This window comes from Xenopus laevis, chromosome 4S (genome assembly GCF_017654675.1).
Source record: "Xenopus laevis strain J_2021 chromosome 4S, Xenopus_laevis_v10.1, whole genome shotgun sequence".
In the NCBI taxonomy this organism is placed as follows: Eukaryota; Metazoa; Chordata; class Amphibia; order Anura; family Pipidae; genus Xenopus; species Xenopus laevis.
In genome coordinates this window covers 107,452,647-107,475,797 of record NC_054378.1, presented here as the reverse complement: position 1 = coordinate 107,475,797, position 23,151 = coordinate 107,452,647, and the positions used below count along the sequence as shown (strand labels likewise).

The 23,151-nt window shown below is 39.2% G+C and overlaps 1 protein-coding gene and 3 non-coding genes across 4 annotated transcripts; 3 read left to right on the top strand and 1 right to left on the bottom strand.

Moving 5' to 3' along the window:
• The first annotated feature begins 13,356 nt into the window (after nucleotides 1-13,356).
• Nucleotides 13,357-13,429, top strand: trnar-ccg. Its single transcript has one exon. It is a non-coding gene; the product is annotated as a tRNA-Arg (tRNA).
• A 2,202-nt stretch (nucleotides 13,430-15,631) lies between these two features.
• Nucleotides 15,632-15,704, top strand: trnar-ccg. Its single transcript has one exon. It is a non-coding gene; the product is annotated as a tRNA-Arg (tRNA).
• A 501-nt stretch (nucleotides 15,705-16,205) lies between these two features.
• trnar-ccg lies at nucleotides 16,206-16,278 on the top strand. Its single transcript has one exon. It is a non-coding gene; the product is annotated as a tRNA-Arg (tRNA).
• A 1,824-nt stretch (nucleotides 16,279-18,102) lies between these two features.
• On the bottom strand, nucleotides 18,103-23,151 carry slurp1l.S (secreted LY6/PLAUR domain containing 1-like S homeolog). Its single transcript, NM_001088645.1, has 3 exons — nucleotides 23,091-23,151; nucleotides 20,611-20,730; nucleotides 18,103-18,366 (listed from the first exon to the last, which is right to left on the bottom strand). The coding sequence occupies exons 1-3, from the start codon at nucleotides 23,137-23,139 to the stop codon at nucleotides 18,269-18,271; spliced, it is 267 nt and encodes an 88-aa protein (NP_001082114.1). The 5' UTR covers nucleotides 23,140-23,151; the 3' UTR covers nucleotides 18,103-18,268.

The window sequence follows — 23,151 nt, the reverse complement described above, 5'->3', positions numbered from 1 at the left end:
ACACTTCTCTAGGCATAGATTCGCCAGGGCAGCACAAATTTACTAAAATCCGAAGTTGCGTCCAGGGAGCCGAAAGGTATCGAAGTTTCGCTAGCGTTAATTCGTCAAGCAAAGCCAAGTTACACTAGCGATGCCTAATTTGCATATGGTTGTAATGATATGTTAGGAAATGTAGGGGGGAAGGAGGGTACCCCATAAAAATTACGATCTTTTTCAGCGAATCACCCTGAAAAAAGTAAAGGACACCAGTGTTTTTTGGGACTTACAAAAAAATTCAACTATTTTTAGAGAAACTCCTATGTACTCTATTGCAGTTCGTCTGGTCTGAGCTGGTGAAGTAAAGTCTGGAGATAGAGGTAACGTTCACGTTCAGTAAAATCCACATCTTAGTGAATTAGTCTTTTCACCAGAGCGCAACTCCGCCTGGCATAAGGGAGTGAAGTACCGCTAGAGTCTGTCTACTTCGCTAGCGAATTTACACCAGGCACCGTTATTAAATCAGCGAAGTGCCAAGATGATGTAACGCTGGCGAATTTTCACTAGCGTTCGACACTTCGCCCCTTAGTAAATTTCCCCCTAAGCCGAGCAAACCTTTTTTTTTTTTGTAACTTATCTTTTTATTTGTTTTTACCAAAAAGCATTTGCATTGAAAGCTACATAAATCCTGTTTTAAATCATGTAATAAAAATGTACTGTAATATCATTACTAATAAAACATAAATAAAATATCATACATTTCGTATTTTGTGTCTTTCTTTTATACAATATGTTCCGCATATTATACTTCAGTTACAGTTCAGTTAGCTGATAGAATCACACGTTGCTTATTCCAAACCAGAATTAACAAAAATTCTTAATTAACAGTAGACACTCACTCATAAGGCTGGTTAGAGATGTTAAAGGAAGTTACGTATACATAATAACAGGGAATTTTATGCTCTATATATAACCAAAACAATAAGGTCAAAACTTTTATCCAGAAACAACGGTAACAAGTCGTTTGTTATAACCATGCTTCCTATTTACCATTATTCCCTGACACATTTATCATTCTAATGTCTGTTCAATTGAAATGAGTTCCCATGCTGACCATTTCTTCAGGAGATCGGACACTGTGTTATTGATAAGTGAAATCCTATGTTCAAAGTTTTTATTACTGTTTATTTCTGATAAATTTCCCTTAGGGAGGGGATGTTTGATGTTTTCCATTTAGCAGCAATGTATATCCTAGCTATAGTAAGTACATGATGATTAGTAACCGTTGTTGAGCATTAGCAAGCTCTATTACAGGTTTACCAAGTAAGAATGTAAGGATATCTCTCTGTATATTGTCACGTGTAAAACACCTTATAAGGCTTAGAATGTCGTCCCACAATGGCTGAATCAGTGCACAATTCCAGAACATATGAAGTACATCTCCTGGAGCCTCACCACATCTCCAACATAATTGTGAAACTGCAGGAAATGTTTTATGTCATCTAACTGGGGTTAGGTACCAATGCATTCATATTTTATAAATATTTTCCCTTTGCTTAGTACATGTAACACAGCACTTTGCATTTTTCCAAATTAATTCCCAGTCCTTTTTTGCAATCTCCATGTTCAATACTTCATCCCATTATACCATGTAAGAATGTTTATAATCTCCTACTAAAAAGGGGTCATTTTCAGGCGACTGTTGAAAAGCGCATCGCCTCGTGTGGTTAGCACAGGTGTTTTTACATAGGCGCCCATACAAAACTGTCGCCTGCGCTGGTCGCGGCGACTGGCGCGGCGCTTTGTCGCCGCGACCGCAAACGCGTGGCTATCTCCCCGTGTGGACTAGCCCTAAACTTCAATTTTGTCCTATTCCAAATTGCTATAGTAAGCAGTGTTGTTTTAAGCATTGGGATTGCTAAATTTGGAATTTTCAAAGGTGCCCAGAACCACACATTGGGGTGATACAGTTGAAACTGTGCATTTTCAATTCTTACCCAGACTAGTTCGGAGGACCAATGTGTCCAAGCAAACACTTGACGTAACTGAGCAAGGTAGTTTGGAAAGTCTGTAAAAAATACGTAGGAATCTCAATGGGCAAAGTTTCAAAAAGATACAGGAATTTAGGAAGGACATTCAATCCGATTTAGGAAATTTTGCCGAACCAGGAAATAGCCATATTTGCCCACTTAAGTAGATGCGACTTGACTGTTTTAGCTAGCGGGATAAAATTCTGTGTGAACGAGTCTTTGTATGTAGGGGTAATTTTAGTACCTAAATATGTAATGTAATCCGTTTTCCATTTGTAAGTATAGGCGGATTGTAAAATGCTATACATTGCGCTTGTCATATGAATAGGTAAAGCCTCAGTTTTAGCTATATTTATCTTATAATGGGATATTTCACTATATCTATCTAAAAGCTCATACAGTGCTCTAAGAGAACTATTGGGAGAAGTGAGAGTCTTTAAGATGTTCATTCCCTATCTTGAGGCCAATAATATCAGGATTAGATCTTATATTTGCTGCCAAGGGTTCTATGCTCAAAGCATAGAGCAAGGGGGATAAAGGGCATCATTGTCGCGTTCCGTTAGAGATTGTTATAGATTATATAGATCAGTTTTCCAGAGTAATTTAAGGTAAGCACTAGGATTAGCAGATCACATTCTCAAAGCTGTAAGGTAAAGGACCTTGTAAGTTTAAATGTTTTAGGAGAGCAAACATGCTAGGGATGGGCGAATTTTTTTGCTTTGTTCGGCGAAAAAATGACGTCCATAGATTTGTATGGTGTTGTGCATCAAAATAAAAAGATGCGCGTCCATAGACTTTAATGGGCGTCAGCGACATTTCACCGGCTGCGAATTTTTGGCGAAACTAAACGGGTCAAATTCGCCCATCCCTATGTATGACCACTCCAAGCGGTCAAAGGCCTTTTCCTTTTCAGAAATGTCTGTAGATGAAACATCATAGCACACACACCATACAAATATGTAGAGAAGGAGCCTACAGTAAATTGTGTCCTCATAGCTTGTGGTTTACTACAATGCATTAATGTCATTTTAATTTGGAATTCTACAGTGCATACTATACTCACCAGCAGTGTTCTTTTTTATGCATATTTTTTAAAAATGTGTGTAAAAGAGATTACTTTTCCACATCACATTTGTTATGTTTGCTGGCCTCAAAACACTAGTGCACTGCTTTGAGGGAACACTGATCACTTGTAACTACAATTCACATAATGTAAAACTCTTAGGGCCTATTTTTCAAATTGTGCAAAAGTATGCAAAAAATGGTGTAATAATTAGGGATGTTAGGGAATTGTAGCACTTTTTGCAGGACTTGAATTTGATAGGATTTTAAAGGGATTGTCCACCTGGCAATTGGTTTTTAGTTTTTATTATTAGTGGTTTTTGGGTTATTTAGCTTTTTATTCAGCAACTCTCTAATCTGCTATTTCAGCAATCTGGTTGCTAGGGTCCAAATTACCCTAGCTATGAACTGGAACGGACCTAAATAGAAATTCCAGTAATAAAGGGGGAGATGACCAACCCATCATTTGGAACGTTTTGAAGGCATTCCCGCATAAGGGATACCATATTTGTTTGTTAAACTAAAGGTAGACTACCCCTTTTAAATCAGAGAAAATGCATTCTGTATTATATATATTGGTGGAACCTCAAAACAATGTATAAATTGTGGTAAATATTGGTTGTTATTTACTCTCACTCTGAAAACCAACTTAGATTACAACTGTTTTACCAGGTTGGGGTTCAAACATAATTCAGTACAGCTGAGATGTATGTATATTTTTATTTGTGTAGTGCTCCTTGAAGGCAAAGCACTGTGCATCAGAACAATAAATTAGTAGAACGAATTGGGGGGTCATTGCAATAGTAAATACAAATAAGCAGTGCCGGGCCAAGCCGACCAGGTGCCCTAGGCATAAGGGAAGTCAAGGGAAGGAGACGAGAGTGATGGATGGGAGGGGACTGAGGGGAGAGTGACGAAGGGACGGGGATAGAGGGGAGAGCATTGGGAGGGGAGAGCATCCGCTGGGAGGAAAGAGGAGGAGAGAGCCACAGAGAGGAGGGAGTACAGCAGGACAAAGGGCAACAAACAGGGACTGGAGGTAGGCAGAAGATGGTTTTACAGGTCTTTGCCCGGCACCCCCCTTTTGTTGCGCCCTAGGCAGGTGCCTCTTCTGCCTACCCCTAGTTCCGGCCCTGCAAATAAGTACAAAAATACAATACAAATAAATATAAAGTACAATTACAATACAGATTACAGACACAAATCTGGGCAATATTAAGTGCTGTAGGTTACAGTGGATGACACAGCCATATAAATGCCAGTTTCCAGTTCAGGTGTTATGCTAAAGCTCCAAGAGGTAGTCTTTTTAACTTCTGAAGATACTGAGAGAGGTCTCTTCCGGGCCCAGATGCGATTTCCTTACTGCGTTTGCTGCTGTGTGGTCTCCAGCGGACCCCCTAGAGGGAACAGGCCCATGTGCAATCACACATCCCATTCCCCTGGTACTTACGCCACTGGGTGCAACCAAGCATGCTCTGAGAGGAGCCGAGGATTCGGCCAGGAACATACAGAGAGATGAAACGTAGTTAGCTGCTGAAGAATGCAGGGCTTTAAAGTTTATGAGGAGGAGTTTGTAAGTTATTCCTTGTTTTATGGGAAGCCACGATAAGGCCTTCAGCAGGAGATGGGCCTGTACCCTTTTGGATGAGAGGAGGATAATTCTGGCAACAGTAATTAATTCAAACTGTAGAAGGAAGTAATGGGAGTTAGGGAGGCCAGTTGATTACAGTATTCTAGTTGGGATAGGATGAGAGCATGCATGAGTGTTTTGGCTGTAGCAGGTGAAAGAAAGGGACGGATTTTGGCAATATTGTGTAAGAAAAATTGACAGGACTTGAAAGTGGTGTTAATGTGATCAGATAAAGAGAGAGAGAGGAGTCAAAGATTACCTCCAGACAGCGTGCTGAGTTGACAGGATTAATGAGCAAACAAACAATAGAGATAGTAAGATGTAACTAGGCTAGATATTATTTCAGTGGTTATTAAATATGGGGGTCCGTTTACTAAAGCGCGATAGAAATATTCGCACAAAATATAGACAAATTTGTCGGCAAATATGTTTTCGCCAGTTTACTAACCTGCGGTAAATATAAATTTCCGAATTTTCTTGCGCAAAAATATGTTTTCGCCAGTTATCGCATTCGCTGAAAATAAAGCTACGTACACATTAACGCCTGGTTTACTAAACAGCGAAATGTGCAAAAGACAAAAACTTACCCAAGAATATTCGCAATATTTTACCGCCACCTATGTAGTGGCGTAAAAGTATTTTTTCACCAGAATATTCTCAAGGGGCAGGAAATATCCCATTATACTGTTTTTTTTTACCCATCATTCTTTGCTGACAGTCGAGAGATCTGTAGCTATTGCTGACAGGATGTTTTGGCTTCTGCTTCTATCTGTTGCAACAGCAGCAGTTTCAGCTCAGAGTCGTATTATTGGCAGCGGCATCACAGGATTCGTCAGCCTCTACACTTTTTTGGTTTCATTGTGATTGGCTACATTAAACTGTGCATTTCACATATGACTGGTATGATTTCTTGTTCCTATGATTCTGTTGGCAGAAGGGTTTATATGATGCAGACATGTTTGATTGGTGTTACTCTGGTAATGTTGTTGGATGGTATAATCATCAGTCAATGAAGTTTATGAGTTTTGAAGATGCATTTCTGGCCATAAATATCACAGTTAAAATTGCCATAATGACCGTCATAAAACAAGACTATTTTATAGCATAAATATTCGCAAAAACGTAATTTGTCACCAGAAAATTCGCAACTCGCTAAAATTACTGCTAATGTAAGCAGGTTCGCTAACGTAGTTACCACAAGTGATCGCAATGACTTCTGAGTGCGTCGTTGTTTAGTAAACTTAGTCGCTGCGAATATTCTGGCGTAAAAATATTCTCAGCGATAACATGCGGAAACTTAAAGTCAGATTTACTGCACTTTAGTAAACGGACCCCATGGTGTGATCTGTGAGGGTATAACTACAAGTGGTTCCACAGCAAAATCTTTTTAATACGCCCAGACATTAGGGAAGTTGATATGCTTCCAATGCTCCCACAGTTGGTATGTCTTCCATGTCTGCCATACCCTGATTATAAGGCCTATCTACTATACTGGTACTATAAGTCATTTTTTATAATCCCAATGCATCATTTTTACCAAGCATTCCCAGCACTACTACCCCACCCCTAAAAAAATGTTGTGTTGCATAACAGGAGCTTTCAGTAAGTTGCACTAATTTGGTAGAGCTGATACTACTAGGGTATGACAGATCATGTGGTGTATAACAACATTTATATTAATTCTCTTATCCTGGAAATACCACCTGCTGGTGGCAGGTAAAAGGTAAAGGTCAAGTTTGCACCACAGTGCACTGTGCCCAATTTTTTATAGCAGTTCCAAATGGCACTTTTTTTTGTTGCACTTTGGAGCAGACACAAGAACTTTTGTGATGATATTGTATGTGGTGCAATTTTGTGCTGAATGTTGTGATTGCAAATCAGCACTTATCTGTCATGTTTATCATACATGTAGAATTGTCTGTATGCGGGTTTGATATTTTAGAGCTTTGCAGCTGTTACGGTTCTTTTAAAAGACAATATCAAATTTTAATGTTTCATTGTATCGTAATCCTCATAAATGATCAAAACAGCACAAGTCAAATAATATCTGCCATAGAAGCTGATACAACAAGACTGATTAATAATCACAATGTACGGACTGCACTGGGTCTGCGGATACGAATCTCTACATGGTCGCTGGTTGCTCTACAGGGAAATAAAAAAAGCTGCTCGAGTTCTGGGAAGTAAGGTGTGGGGGCTCCACCCTGCCATTTGAAAGTATGATTTTATTTTTTTGCCTTTTAAGAGAGTGGTGCCCTATTGATAAACTTTAATTGTTTTATTTGCCTCTAAAAGAGATATGGTATGGAAGTGACCCACATTAAACTAGAACCCGATTTCAACTTGACGGCTTCCCTTCTGGCTACACAGCATCTTATGCCTTGAAGAGTAACTAAACACTATATTTAAATACTGATCATTTAGTTAAAACATGTTACGTATACAAGTGGCTCAGTATAAAGATATACAATGCCACCAATGGCAAGAGTGGATATAAATAAGTGCATATTTATGATCCGTATACATGCTAGGAATTCTTACACAAACTTACACTGAAATTCTACATTCTGATTTCCCAACCCGTTACTTTGCTCTTAGCAATGTATAAATCATTTTGCAACTGCAGAGATAAGCAACTTCCTCCCTAGTGTACAGTACAGTGAAAGATTTAGTGGGGTTGTTCACCTTTCTATTAACTTCATTAACTAGTATGATGTAGAGAGTGATATTCTGAGTAAATTTTGCAATTGGTTTTCATTTTTTATAGGGATGCACCAAATTCACTATTTTGGATTCGGCCGAACTTCGGGAATCCTTCTTGAAAGATTCGGCAAATATCAAACCGAATCCTAATTTGCATATGTAAATTAGGGATGGGAAGGGGGAAAACATATTTTACTTCCTTCTTTTGTGACAAAAAGTCATGCAATTTCCCTCCCCGCCCCTAATTTGCATACGCACATTAGGATTCGGATTCGGTTCGGCCAGGCAGAAGGATTCGGCCGAATCCGAATCCTGCCGAAAAAGTCAGAATCCCAAACCGAATCCTGGATTCGATGCATCCCTAATTTTTTTATTTAGATTTATTCAGCAGCTTTCCAGTTTGGATTTGGACCCTAGCAACCAGATTCCCAACCAGTGGCTCATAAGCATCATATTGCTCACCAACCCCTTGGATGTTGCTCCCAGTGGCCTCAAAGCAGGTGATTATTTTTGAATTGCTGGATTGAAGCTTTTGATTTGTACTGCCAAACCCAGTCTCTTGGTGGCTGCAAGTTCACTTAGGGGCCACAAATAGCCAATCTGAACCCATATTTGGCACCCCCGGAACTTTTTACGTTCAAATGAAAAGGTTGGGGAACCCTGCTCTACTGTATACACTGAGGGGCATATTAACATTGGAGACAAAGATCACCAGTGGTCTTGCAACTTGTCACATCTTTGCTTTTGATTTCTAACTGTTCGAATCGAATTGGTTTGTACAGAAGGCCTTTTCAGCAACCAATGGAATAAAAAGTATTTTAGTCTAGGGATGATAGGGATGCACTGAATCCAGGATTCGGTTCGGGATTCTGCCAGGATTCAGCCTTTTTCAGCAGGATTCGGATAAAACCGTGTTCCTGGACGAACCGTATCCGAATTTGCATATGCAAATTGTGGGCAGGGTGGGATTTCAAAGTAAACAAACTTTTTTTAACTTTTTCTTTTCCCGCCCCTAATTTGCATATGCAAATTATGATTTGGATTCGGTATGCCTCTTACTTAAAGGGGTTGTTCACCAGCTTTTTCCAGTTCAGTTCTTTTTTTAATCACTATCCATTTTTAATTTTTTACCGTTTTTCAAAATCGAAGTTAAAAGTTGAATGTCCCTGTCTATGGTGTCTCAGTCTGGCAGCTCAGTGATTCAGGAGCAGATTCTGCAGTTACAATTTGCTACATTTGGTTGATACATTTCTCAGCAGCATCTCTGGAATATTAGCAACTATTGTGTCAATTCTAACAGCTGCCTTTAATGAAACTGAGGGATTCTGCTCAGCAGCACCAAAGGAAATAAACATTTCAACTAAATGTATCTATTTAGAACCATTTATAGGGTCGGCGACCCCCCCCCTCCTAGAGCTGCTTTAGAAGACGAAAAATTACACTTTACACTTCAAAATGAGAAAATCAGCCACACATAGAAAAAGTCTTTATTTCTGGTGAACTATCTGAAACCAACTGAACTGAAAAATAAGTGTTGGAAGGTGAACAACCCCTTTAATGGTCTTAATTGTGCTCAGCTCACTTTTTCACATTTGAGGCCTTTTACCCATTCACAAATATTTTATTTAAACAATACATTAAAATATTTACAGTAAAAATATATACTCCATAAAAACAGTCAAATCTTGAATAAAAAAAGAAGAAGTGAAAGATCTCTCAGTCAGTTAAAAGGATGTTTTTTTTTTAGCACTGTGACTGAACAGTTGCCTGCTGCTTCTCAATGCATTCTTTTAGTTTGTCTTCTGTTAGGGAAAGCCTTTGCTCTAAAATCTCCACCGTCGGGAAGGAAGAAAAGTTTTTTAATATGGATTAAATATTATACAATCATTGTCATATAAAATGAAAATTCATTTTTGAGTTGTTAATGCATTGTCCCTTTCCCACCACCCCATGAGCACCTCATGCTTTGGGTGGTTAGTTCTGGTTCTACCTGATGGAATATATCCCTATCAGGGACTAATATTGGGGACATGCCGTCACATCTGCTCATTTGATGACCTTGTGACACAAGCAGATCTTGGCTCGATTTGACCAGACTTCTGGGGTTTTCTAACCAGTCACATATGAAGCCGGAGATGTAAACAGCTATTTATTTAGTAATTAATTAGTATAACAACAGGTATGTTTCCAACTGGTGACTATACTGCAGCACAGTTTAATTTCCCTGCTCAGTCATTAACATTCCATTCAAAGAACGGAGGACTAGAAGACAAAGAATGTCAAAGAAAGGAGGCTTGTGATGATGCAGTGGAAAGGGTTTTATTGTTAGCGAGCTTTGTAGATGTAGATCTTGTTGTCTAGAGAGGATGTATTGTAAATGAGTGTTCAAAAGAATAGGTTACCAGATCAGCACTATAAATGTCAAATATGATTAACCCATTTGCTGTGAAGGAAAATGTGACATACACAGAGCTGTCATTTCCCTTGTGATGAGCCTTCTGCCATAAATAGTGATGTGAGGGTCGGGATTTCCCGCAACCCAACCCTAACCCGCCCTCCCTTAGCCCTGGCTTCCGGGTTGCTTTTATAGACCAGCACCAACCTGCCCCACCAATGACGTCACAAAAGGGGCAGGAGCAACGTCTATAAAGGACGAACCCTGAAGTCGGCATTTGACGGTGGCGGGAGAGCAGGAGAAGAGCTCAACCCACACCTGCCTTTCACCAGCGAAGAAGGGTGCAAGGACGGCCCGAACCTGCCCGACCTGCGGGCGGCACACATATCACTAATGACAACCCCTTAATAGTGCAGAGACTCTCTCCAAAGTTAGAGGTGACTACCAAATTCTGCTAATTATAGGAGGAAACTATCATTTAGTCTTATCTGAGAACAGACCCTTCACCCCCTCCTCTACTCAAACAATATAAAACCCAATACCAGAGGTTTCGTCAACTGATCCGTAGACTAGATCTAAGGGACCTGTGGCAAATACATCACCTCAATGAGAAAGCCTATACCTTTTACTCTGCCTGCCACCACTTATACTCCAGACTAGATTTCTTTCTGATTTCTAGAAACCTCCTTCCCTAACAGGCTTCTACTGACCTAATTCCTATTATGTGGTCAGACTATCACGCTGTCACACTAGACATCCACTTGTCTTCCACGTTAAGGAAAGCCACCCATTGGCGCCTGAACGAAGGCCTCTAAAACAACCCCAATATATATGCGTTGATCTCTCTCAGACTATTAAAAATGATTTCATAGATAACGCTCAATCAGTGGGAAGATCTCTGTTTTATAGGAAGCACATAAAGCGGTATTAAGAGGCAAATTCATCGCTATTGCATCTGCCAAGAAGAAGGGGAACCAATGTGTAAAAGAAACGGATCCGCACACACACCGATTAGTGCAGTCGGGGATTATCCCCTTTTATTCAGCCACCAAACATCAATGTTTCGGGGGGGAACACCCACCCTTCATCAGGATCAGGATGAAGGGTGGGTGTTCCCCCCCGGGTGGGTGTTCCCCCCCGAAACGTTGATGTTTGGTGGCTGAATAAAAGGGGATAATCCCCGACTGCACTAATCGGTGTGTGTGCGGATCCGTTTCTTTTACACATTGGTTGCTAAGGGACCCGGCCGGGTCAACGGAAGGAACGCACCACCAGCTTGCAGGATTGGTGAACTACAGGTGTGCGGTAGGATAATTACATTGTAATGAAGAAGAAGGGGAAGACACTCACTAAGATAACCATGCAACATAAACTTAGCCTTTTGGAAGGTAAGGCACACTCCAACCCAACTACCAAATTACGCAAGGAGATCCTTGAGGTTCACAGGTGGCCATAGACGTAACAATTACAATCTTTCTTGGAAAAGATCTTTCCAAGAAAGATCGTTTGTTTCAACACACACGTGTAGAACTGAATCATCAGATATACAGATAGAAATAATAGAATTCTACCTGTATCTGACAATTCAGCACTAACAATGGGCGATGTTTGGGTGCCTTCAAAGGCGTCCGATCAAAATTTTCCATCCAGCCCGATCGATGAGCCGACCGACATACAAGTATTCTGCCGATATCGGTCGGCTCTTTTCCCACCATATAGTCACCGAATATCGTATAAAAATTTGTTTTGTACGATATTATCTGTGCGTCTATGGCCACCTTTACTCACATCAGGAGAATTGAAAAAGCCTTAAAGGGCAACTAAAATAGAATAAGGCTAGAAATGCTGTATTTTGTATACTAAACATAAACTTAATGCACCACAAGCCTAATAAAACAAATAATTTATGCTTTCAAAGTTGGCCACCATCTTGTAACTTTGTTAAACATCTTTGCAAGACCAAGACTGTGCACATGCTCAGTGTGGTCTGGGCTGCTTAGGGAATTGTCTTAAATGATCAAAACAGCACAAGTCAAGTAATATCTGCCAGAAGCCGATACAGCAAAACTGATTATTAATCAGAATATGCAGACTGCACTGGGTCCTGTGTTGTCATGTTATCTAATGTGGGTTTTATAGTTTTTGTATTGTTTAATACAAACTTTCTCCAACTCTGCAGAACCAGTGGCTGCAGCAAAATAATCCTCCAAATAGAAGTTAATCTGTTTAAATCTGGCTCCATCATCTTTGTCCCTGGAGCTGGAGCAGTAAAGGGGATGTAAAGGCAAAAAATAAAATCCAATACAAATCTGTACACAGTCACGACTGCTCAATGGAGAAAAAAACAAAGCTGCTTGAGTTCTGCATGGCTGGGAAGTAAGGCAGGGGCTCCCCCTGCTGTTCATAAGTATGATTGTTTCCCTGCAGAGCAGTTAGGGACCGTCTGACAATTCCTATCCACAGCAGTAAATGAAGGGAGAATTTCACTGCATACAGTCAGGTTTCTTATAAAAACTGTTCATATTTTTTAATTGAAGTATATTGGAGATAGGTTTCTTTTTCATTAAAGAAGGTAAAAATGGGATTTTATTTTTTTTTGCATGCCCTTTAAGCGCAACTTTCCATTTTTTGATGTCTATATAAGTGTAGTGGGCAGCTCCATACATGTAGTACATGTACCTTTCCCAGATACAGTCAGGTGATCCTAGTAGTGGCCAATTAAAGGGCAACCATTTGGGTTGTTGGTGTAGTGGTGTAGCATCACTGAATAGGTTATCCACTTTATTGTAATGGCTAAATGAAAGTCTCAAAAAGAACTCTGTGAGGAATGTGGAATAAACTCAAAGGCTTCCAATGTTATATACTGATGGATTTTATTCTAATATGACTTTAATGCAAGGGGTTGCACAAAGTACATAATGATCATATATCTTTGTAACAATAATACATCCTAGGCCTAAGTGCATTTTTCCCACCTCCTCATAGAAGAACTCATTTACACATCTATAGATAAGCACAAGGGCTCATTAACACAATCAAAGGGTTAATTAACACACTAACTCACATAAACACTGATTTACACATCTCTACTATAATACAACCACAGATAAGGAATGATTTGACTGGGGCATTCTTTGTCTATTCCATGGTTTTGCCTTTGTGGAGCCCTGCAGAAGTTATAATAGTGAACAAACTCACAGTTTGTATTTGTACAAACAAGGGGTCAAGCATGAAGCCAACTTTACAGGAACTTTTCTGTCTCATTCCAGTCCTCAAAGTATCTGCCTTTCTGTAGGAGTTTCTAGTAAGTAAATCTAGAGCAACTGGACTTCCTGAGTAATCAATGATGACGTTGCACTACTCATCCGAGCAGCTTCTTAAGTTACTTGTAATTTCCACAATTTTTTATTAGATAAAATTTGTTTACGTGGTGCATTATCATTATAGTAGGAAGGTATTTACATGTATTCAGAATATAGAGCTTAGTATTCTCCACCATTTACATAGTTCAAAAGTGAGTTTTACCTAACTCATGATTTGTCTTCACTGTGCATCACCAAGGCCCAGTGGCCTAATGGATAAGGCATCAGCCTCCGGAGCTGGGGATTGTGGGTTCAAGTCCCATCTGGGTCGTGGCTTTTGAATAGATTACATTAACAGCAGATACAGTATCATGCTTCTCAACAACAGCTGTTTATAGTACATTGTAACTACATAATACAAAAGAATAATTCCATGAGAGATGATAGTATTTGCATATTATGATATGTTTCTCCATAGCCTTTTAAAGCCTAAATTTTGAGGGGCATGAAGACAAAAATGTTCTCATCTTTCAACATTGTACTGAAAGCTTGATCTGAAATCAGGCATTTATTACTGGCAATGTTGAATGTAAAAAGAAAGTGTCTCATCCAAAATATTGGTCTGAATATAATCAACTGCCTTTATTGTAATAGCTGTAATAATTTGCCAAGTGTCCCAATGGATAATTCATGAGTCTCTGGAGCTGGGGATTATTAATTATATTCTGACCTGGGTCACAGAGTTTAAATTAAACAAACAATGAATAAATTCATACTTATCAACAAGCATTAGTTTATGATATGTTGTCGTTAAATGTTACAGAATAAGTGTTCATATAGTGATGATAGTGATATCTTTATTCTCCTACCACTGTGCACTAATACATTTCTCAGTATGGTGAATTGTACGCAGCTTTTGTTTTGGTTTAATGGTTTCTATCACTCAAATTGTTTATACCGTATATACTCGAGTATAAGCCGACCCGAGTATAAGCCGAGGTACCTAATTTTACCTACGAAAACTGGGAAAACTTATTGACTCTAGTATAAGCCTAGACACAACTACAGCCCTGTCTCCCAGCAGTGCACATTCCGCCAAAGCGACCCCCCCCAGCGATCAACCGGACTTCTTTGCAAAGTTGATGGTGACAGAGAATTGCCAAACGGATTACTGTGTGCATTGTCCCACTGTCCCACTACCATGTGCAGAGGGTGATGTTTGATATTGCCATCACTGTTAATCTTTCGTATAACCAACAGAGGGCGCTGTGTGATATTGCAGTCACTGTTATTCTTTCATATAACCAACAGAGGGCGCTGTGTGATATTGCAGTCACTGTTAATCTTTCATATAACCAACAGAGGGCACTGTGTGATATTGCAGTCACTGTTATTCTTTAATATAACCAACAGAGGGCGTACTGTTATTCTTTCATACAACCAACAGATGGCACTGTGTGATATTGCAGTAACTGTTAATCTTTCATATAACCAACAGATGGCGCTGTATGATATTGCAGTCACTGTTATTCTTTCATATAACCAACAGAGGGCGCACTGTTATTCTTTCATATAACCAACAGAGGGCATTGTGGGATATTGCAGTCTCTCCCCAAGTGTACTGTTGGTATAGGAATGATTAAAAGTGACTGCAATCTCGGCTACGCGGGTCGGTACCGCTGACCCGAGTATAAGCCGAGGTAGACTTTTTCAGCACATTTTGGATGCTGAAAAACTCGGCTTACACTCGGGTATATACGGTAATTAAGGCTAGTGATGGGCGAATTCGACCCGTTTCGCAAAATATTCACGAAACAACGAAAATTTGCCAAAATGCTTTAAAGTATATGGTTGCCAAATGTTTTTGTCGCGCGATGCGGAGTGTCAATTTTTGTGTTGTTGCATGACAATTTTTTGCACCCATTGAAGTCTATGGGTGTCATTTTTGAGGCGAAAAGCAACTAAAAATATTGCTCATCACTAATTAAGGAAATTGATTTTTTTTTTTTTAAATAATGTGCTTTGATTCTCGGTTCTACTTACATTTGTAATCTATAGCTATAAACAACTGAGTTTACATACTTAAATGCCATTCAAATGGTTTACTGAAAGTTCTCTCATTAATTTGAATGAGTAAGTTGTGTATCTGGAAAACCCCAGCTGCTGGTTTTATCAACCCACCACCAGCAGCCCACAAACCCAAACTGGAGATGATATAAGCAATCCACCTTACCATCTTAAAATATTTATTTTACAAAAATATAAACAAAAAAATAGTATTTTTAGTTTTTAACATTTTTAAACAACCGAGTTTACATACTTACATGCCATGCAAAGGGTTTACTGAAAGTTCCCTCGTTAATTTGAATGAGTAAGTTGTGTATCATCATAATAAGAAGGTATTTTCCATGTATCCAGTATCCTTCACTATAAACATTGTTAAAACTGGGGTTGCTTGTCCAGAACTCACAGTGCAAATGCATTTCATTGATATGTGCACAGATTTTATAACAAACAGCAACAGCACAACACTGGCCCAGTGGCCTAATGGATAAGGCATCAGCCTCCGGAGCTGGGGATTGTGGGTTCAAGTCCCACCTGGGTCGTTGCTTTTTAATTAAGCTTCATTAATGGAAAACAAGAGTAGAATAATAGTCAGTACACTGTTAACAACGTAGGCGTTTCTACTACACTTTGGCCAAAACATGTTACATGTGGTAAAAACACCAAAGTTTCTTTTAACAATTATTTTTAAAGGTTGCAATGGCAAGGATTTGCCTACTATTCTTAGAGCTTATTTCTGAACAATGGTATTAAAAAAACTGGCTTTTGCTTGCTACTTTGCATCTTTTTCCAGTGTGTTTTTCCAAACCTGTGTTTGGGTAAAACTGCCCATTTCAATGTTACAATTTTTCCAACTTTGCAAATACTGTGGGTCATGGGTTTTCCATAGGCTTTTAATGCACGGACTTGTTTGCCTGCCTAGAGGGGCATTGAAATGTTCTAATTTTACTTGTTTACATGAATTTGGTAGCACTGTTTCTCAGCCATGAATGTAGCCTGAAGGTGTTGCATCTAAAATACTACTATCAATCAGCTATAAGGTTGGCCCAGTGGCCTAATGGATAAGGCATCAGCCTCCGGCGCTGGGGATTGTGGGTTCAAGTCCCACCTGGGTCGGTCCTTTTAAGTTAATGATGCGTGGTCTAACTGACAAGCAGATATTTACGTTGTAATGGAATGTTACATTCATGTATTATTCAATCAAAGATGATACTCACATAGCTGCAGTATATACTGCTTGTACTGTGCAGTGAAATATTTCTCAGTATAGAGAATAGTTTTAATTTGCATCTTCCTCAATGTATTTATTTCATTAACCCACAAAGCAGTTTTTTTTTTTGAATAAATGGTTTCTATAAGTCAAGTTTTCATATTCTGTCTTTTTCCATCCTTGGGGTAAATCTTGAAAAATGTTAGGTTTTTTTCCACGAAAAAATTGGATTTCATAGAATGTATTGTGTTTTTAGCATTCAGACTTTAATAAATAACCTCCTGGGTGTCAAGTTTAGCTTTTTCAAACATTACCAACTGGAGTAAATTACAAAAGCTATCATATTTTCAGCTTCTTAAACCATTTTTTCAGATTTTTGACCACACTCCAGCCCTAAGAGTCCTTTACCTAGTAGATTTTCACCATAATATAAATGCATATTCTATCTTCCTTTTGTGTGGATTTGTCTATAGCTTAATACAGGTATGGAATCCGTTATCAGGAAACACATTATCCAGAAAGCTCCGAATTACGTAAAGGCTGTCTCACATAGGGGCAAATTCACTAAGATTCGAAGTTGCGCCAGGCGCAACTTCGCCGCGCTTCGCCAGGCGTAGTTTCGCCAGCGCTCCGCAAATTCACTAAAATCCGAAGTTGCGCACAGGGGTAGCGTAAGTTTGCGAAGTTGCGCTATCGTTGATTTTCCAAGCGAAGCAAAGTTTCGCTAGCGATGGTTCATTTGCATACGGAACCAAATTCAAATTTCAATGGAGGAATACGTATCAGCAGTACAAATGCCTATAAAACCTTCAAAACATCAAATAAAATTTTTATTTTGCCCTACACATTGCTACACAATATGTTGGCACTATATAAATACATGTTAATAATAAATACACATGTGCCCACTGTATAGGTAAGTTGCCATGAGTCAGGAAATGTAGGGGGGAAGGAGGGGAGCCCCAAAAAAATTTTCGATCTTTTTCAGCCTATCACCCATAATGTAGAAAACACACCAGCGTTTTTTGGGACTTAGAAAAAATTTTGACTTTTTTGGAAGCAATCCCTATCTACTCTATTGCGCTTCGCCTGGTCTGAGGTGGCGAAGGAAGTCTAGCGTAAAAGGTAGTGTTCAGTACACTGCGCGCGTTAGTGAATTTGCGTAGTTACGTCCGTAGCGAAAATTCGCCAGGCGTAAGGGTGCGAAGTAACACTAGTGAATCAACGCCAGCGTTCGTTCACGCCAGTGAATTTGCGAAGTAACGATAATGCCCAACGCTAGCAAATTGACGCTAGCGTTCAGCGCTTAGTGAATTTGCCCCATAGACTCCATTATAATCAAATAATCAAGATTATTGAAAATTATTCCCTTTTTCTCGGTAATAATAAAACAGTAGCTTGTACTTGATCCTAACTAAGATATAATTAATCCTTATTGAGGCAAAACCATCTTATGGGGTTTATTTAATATTAACATGATTTTCTGGTATACTGAAGTTATGAAGATCCAAATTACAGAAATTAGGGAAACTCTCAGGTCCAGACCAGTCTGGATAACAGGTCTCGTACCTTTATATGACTTCCTATCTTTTCTTTATAGGAAACGGACTTCCTTGTTGAAAATCATTATCCGGAAAACCCCAGCTGCTGGTTTTATTAACCCACCACCAGCCCACAAACCCAAACTGGAGATGATATAAGCAACCCACCTTGCCATCTCAAAAAATGTATTTTACAAAAAAATTTTTTTTATTTTTAACATTTTTAAAAGCTTAAGCATTAGGAACTATTGGTAAGAACAAGTTAATAAAATGTAAAACCAATTTCTAATCATTGCAGAATTTTGGGGTCTTTGCGTGGTTCTTAGCTGCAGAGGATTGTAGCAAACTTCTATACTTAGTTGCAGAGGTCAGTAGAACAGCACCGAACATTAGGATCAAAGCTCTTCAGTATTGCACAGTTTCCCTCAGTGATGCACCCACGAGTCAATGAAACTAATAAAAAATATAATGGAGAAGAACAAAATGAATGTTATGTTTGCTGGAAGGCATTGCTTTGACAGTGAAGGTCTTTTGTTCCGAATATATATTCGAAAAGGATGTGTCTACTTTCTCTCTCTACTCAGTTTTGGGCCCCATAATCTGACCTGTATCCATATCACTTACAGTATCATGTTCTATAACATTTCTCTGGATGACTTGGTCAACCGTGTTTTGTGAGCACTGAAACATCTTTGTGGTACATATGCCATTAAATGGTTTGGGGACATTACCAAGGGCTGTCCTACTTAAGTTTGTCATTATAAAATATCAAAGTGACAGGACAACATCAGAACACATAGCCTCAACCATTTACCCCTAGCTGCAAAAACTGCCTCCAAGTGTGGGCTCCCACCACCAACAGATTATATGCATTGGTATTAAAGGAGTAGTTCACCTTTAAATCAACTTTTAGGTGCTAAAGAATGGCTAATTCTAAGCAACTTTTCAATTGACCTTAATTTAGTATTTTAATTATTTGCCTTCTTCTTCTGACTCTTTTCAGCTTTCAGATGGGGGATCAATGACCCCATGTAAAATAACTAATGCTCTGCAAGGTTACATATTTATTGCTACTGCTTATTACTCATCTTTCTGTTCAGAGCCTCTACTATTTATATTCTAGTCTCTTATTCAAATCAGTGCATGGTTACTAGGGTAATTTGGACCCTAACAACCAGATTAATGTAATTGTAAACTGGAGAGCTGCTAAATAAAAAGCCAAATAACTCACAAACCACAAATAATAAAAAATGAAAACCAATTGCATCATACTAAAAGCTAATTTAAAGTTGAACAACTCCTTTAAGAGGGCAACATTTCTGCACTTTTTTCTAGGCATCCATGAGGAGTAATTGATATGTATTTTAATATGACAGACTAAACAGATATTTTTATAACTGCATGAATATAGAGAACACTTTATTTGATTTATAATGTGTTACCTCAGTTTGGTCACTAGGGGGTCTCTATCATGCTTAATTCCATACTCTATATATTGAATATAGATTCTGTAGCCAACCAATTTTTTGAATACTAAGAAAGGGCCTCAGAAGAATGCTCACATGAAAATTTATGAACCTCTGTATGATATACATTCATGCAGACAATTTCTTTTGATATAAAGAAATAAGCTGCAAAATGTAAGAATGGCAATTGCACCTTAAAGGAGAAACAAACCCTTAATTAAAAAAATCCTACCCCCCTACCCAACATAGACCCCCCTACCCCCAGCCTAGCTGCCCCCCCTGGGCAAATGGCCCTGACTCTTTACTTACCCCTCCGTGCAGATGTCCAGCAGAGTTCATGGCAGCCATCTTCAGCCGCTTCGGTAATCTTCGGAATGAGACCGGCGAAGCGGCGCATGTGCAGTTGGAGAAATTTTCCGCTTCGCGACAAATGCGCATGCGCCAAAACTCATGAAAATTGCTGAAACAACGGTCTCATTCCGAAGATTACCAAAGCGGCTAAAGATGGCTGCCGTGAACTCCGCTGGACAGAATCTGCACGGAGGGGTAAGTAAAGAGTTAGGGGCATTTGTCCGGGGGGGGCAGCGAGGCTGGGGGGGGAGGAGGGAGGGAAGTCTATGTAGGGTATGTTTTTTTTTTATTAAGGTTCTGGCCACCAGGGCAGATTAAGGGAGATTAGTCGGCAGGCAACAAATCTCCTCTTCTTCGTGGCGACTAATCTCCCAGATCTGATCTAAAATAAAAATCGCCTGGGGGCAGATTAGTTTTCCGAAGTCGCCTGTAATTGCCTCACGAGGAAACTTCGGGCGATTTCGGAAAACAAAGCGCTCCGAGTGCCTGCCCCCATGCGATTTACATTTTAGCCGGTGGAAGGCAGATCGGGGAGATTAGTCGCTGCGAAGAAGAGGAGATTTGTCGCCTGGCGACTAATCTCCCCGAATCTGCCTATGTGGCCAGACCCTTAGGGTTTGTTTTTCCTTTATGTGATGCCAAGAAATAGTAATCATGATCAGGAGAACAATGCCATTCAAACGATGTCAGTTAATGGTTCATCCAAGTAAAAGACTACAATTACATTGACAAAGATGAACTTTAGTCTAATGCACCATGCATCCGATCAGGCAAATCTAACTAAAGGGCACGGCATGATAAAACTGCCCCCTTTTAGAATCTGCAAAGTTAAATCACCTTCCCAACTATCTGTCATTTCTTGTTCATTGTAGACACTTACCTATGGGCTTGGAGCGCAACATGACAAAGCACAGAGTGGAATCTCGTTCACATGTTACTGTAGTAGATGAGCATGGTCTACTGCCACTGCATGCGCTTTTCCGACACTTCAAAGCTTCAGCTGCATATAAAGAGAAAAACAAAACTTAAAACACTCAACAGAAACTTCCCTACCTTCTCTTGTAATAGGTTAAAGGTGACCATTCCATAAGCATCAATCCCACATCACAGATTATACTGTGCTAGTTCCTTCTGGAGGTCACATCATACTCAGATACCAAACTCTCTATCACAGCTTCAGTCTGTTGTGAATGTGGACACTCAATTCAGCTCATCATTCTACATTAGTACCTTGTCCTGGATCCCAACTAAAATATAATTAATTCTTATGGGAGGCAAAATAATTATATTGTGTTAAATCAATGTTTAAATTATTTTTTAGGCTATCACAATTATAGTGTGTTGAATTAATGTTTAAATAATTTTTTAGTCTATCTGAGTTATGGAGATGCAAATTACAGAAAGCCTGGAAAACCCCAGGTCTTCAGCAATTAGTATGAAAACTCACATCCAAGGTCCTTAAAGGGATACTGCGTATCTTGACAGCGCTATATAAATAAATGATGATGATGATGATGGGAGAAATTTTTTTTTTTCAAAAGGAATCAGTTAATAGTGCTGCTCCAGCAGAATTCTGCACTGAAATCCATTTCTCAAAAGAGCAAACAGATTTTTTTTATATTTAATTTTGAAATCTGACATGGGGCTAGACATATTGTCAATTTCCCAGCTGCCCCAAGTCATGTGACTTGTGCTCTGATAAACTTCAATCACTCTTTACTGCTGTACTGCAAGTTGGAGTGATATCACCCCCTCCCTTCCCCCCCAGCAGCCAAACAAAAGAACAATGGGAAGGAAATCAGATAACAGCTCCCTAACACAAGATAACAGCTGCCTGGTAGATCTAAGAACAGCACTCAATAGTAAAAACCCATGTCCCACTGAGACACATTCAGTTACATTGAGAAGGAAAAACAGCAGCCTGCCAGAAAGCATTTCTCTCCTAAAGTGCAGGCACAAGTCACATGACTGGGGGCAGCTCAGAAAATTGACAAAATGTCTAGCCCCATGTCAGATTTTAAAATTGAATATAAAAAAATCTGTTTGTTCTTTTGAGAAATGGATTTCAGTGCAGAATTCTGCTGGAGCAGCACTATTAACTGATTCATTTTGAAAAATCTTTTTTTTCCCATGACAGTATCCCTTTAACAAGGAAACCTCTCCCTGCATTGCAGCTTGATCTGGGGAACACTTGCTTCCCAGGATTGAGAAATTACCCTTAGTATGTCAGAAAGCTGATCACCAGAGGACAGACTTGAGTTTGATGCACACATAATTTTAGTATCAGATTTATTTTTATAATACACTATTATTATTATTATTATGGGTTATTTATATAGCCCTGAACTACGCTATCGTTTTTTGCACAGCTTATATAATTTACATCAGCCCTGCACCAGTGGAGCTTACAATCTAATGTCCCTCTCACATTCATACAACACTATGGGGGAAACGTAATTAACTCTCAATCGCTATTTAAAATGGCGTTTTGCGAATGTTTAGCGCTACTCAAAATGAAAAAACATTCACTGTTGAATATTATATTGCGCATTATCACTAAGCAAAAGTTAGCGTTAACGCCTGCTCTGTAATTTGGTTAATTATTTTGTCGCGAAAAACAAAATTTTATTACATACACTGCAACAGCCATTTGGTTGCAAACTTTTCGAGGAAGACGTTGAGGTCTCAAATTGGTCAAAAGGATGCTAACATGTCACATAACCTGCCTTTATGTTTTTGGAAATGTTGGAGGAAAATCTTCACAGAAAAAAAAAAAAACACAGCAATGGTAACCACTGAGCCACTTGTACTGCTCATTAGGATTGGCGAATTTGACCCAGTTTGATTCGTCAACAATTCCCCGATGCCTATTAAAGTCTATGAGCGTCAAATTTTTTTTGATGCGTCACCATTCAAGTCTATGAGTGTCATTTCCGCGGCAAAACATTCACCTGTCCCTACTGCTCATAGCTTGGCTTTTGTCTAAAAGCTGACACTCTTCGTGCTATGTGATACTTGAGGTAAGTGTGAGAATCATCTCCCAGAGAAATGGATATGCATGTAATAGTAACAGAGAACCGACTCGCAGAAAAGTGCATTTGCTTGCAGACAATGTATATATGTCTATATGTCTCATAAAAAAAACACAGCCACACACCCATTTAGGAGGGTTGTTATAAAAGGCAACCCCTTTGAAACTGTGAATTTGTAAAACAGTTGTTAAAAGAAAAATCTATTTCAAACCTTCATGTATTTTAAATAATCTATTTGCCAGTAAAGCCCTAATTGCAAGTGGATCCATTTATAAGGACAGAAATACACAATAGAAGCTGAAGCCGCGCATGGTACAAAAACACTCACCATTTAGCAGCAACATCCCCAAAACGACCAAAACAACTGCAGTTTTCATAGTGGGTTTCTA

What these genes read in the sequence shown, in the direction of transcription:
- slurp1l.S (NM_001088645.1), bottom strand. Translation starts at nt 23,139, where the DNA reads ATGAAAACTGCAGTTGTTTTGGTCGTTTTGGGGATGTTGCTGCTAAAT. An exon ending in GGGGATGTTGCTGCTAAATG is followed by an intron (nt 20,731 to 23,090) that starts GTGAGTGTTTTT and finishes CTTTATATGCAG; the next exon opens with CTGAAGCTTTGAAGTGTCGG. An exon ending in GTTGCGCTCCAAGCCCATAG is followed by an intron (nt 18,367 to 20,610) that starts GTAAGTGTCTAC and finishes ATTTTTTATTAG; the next exon opens with TTTCATTGACTCGTGGGTGC.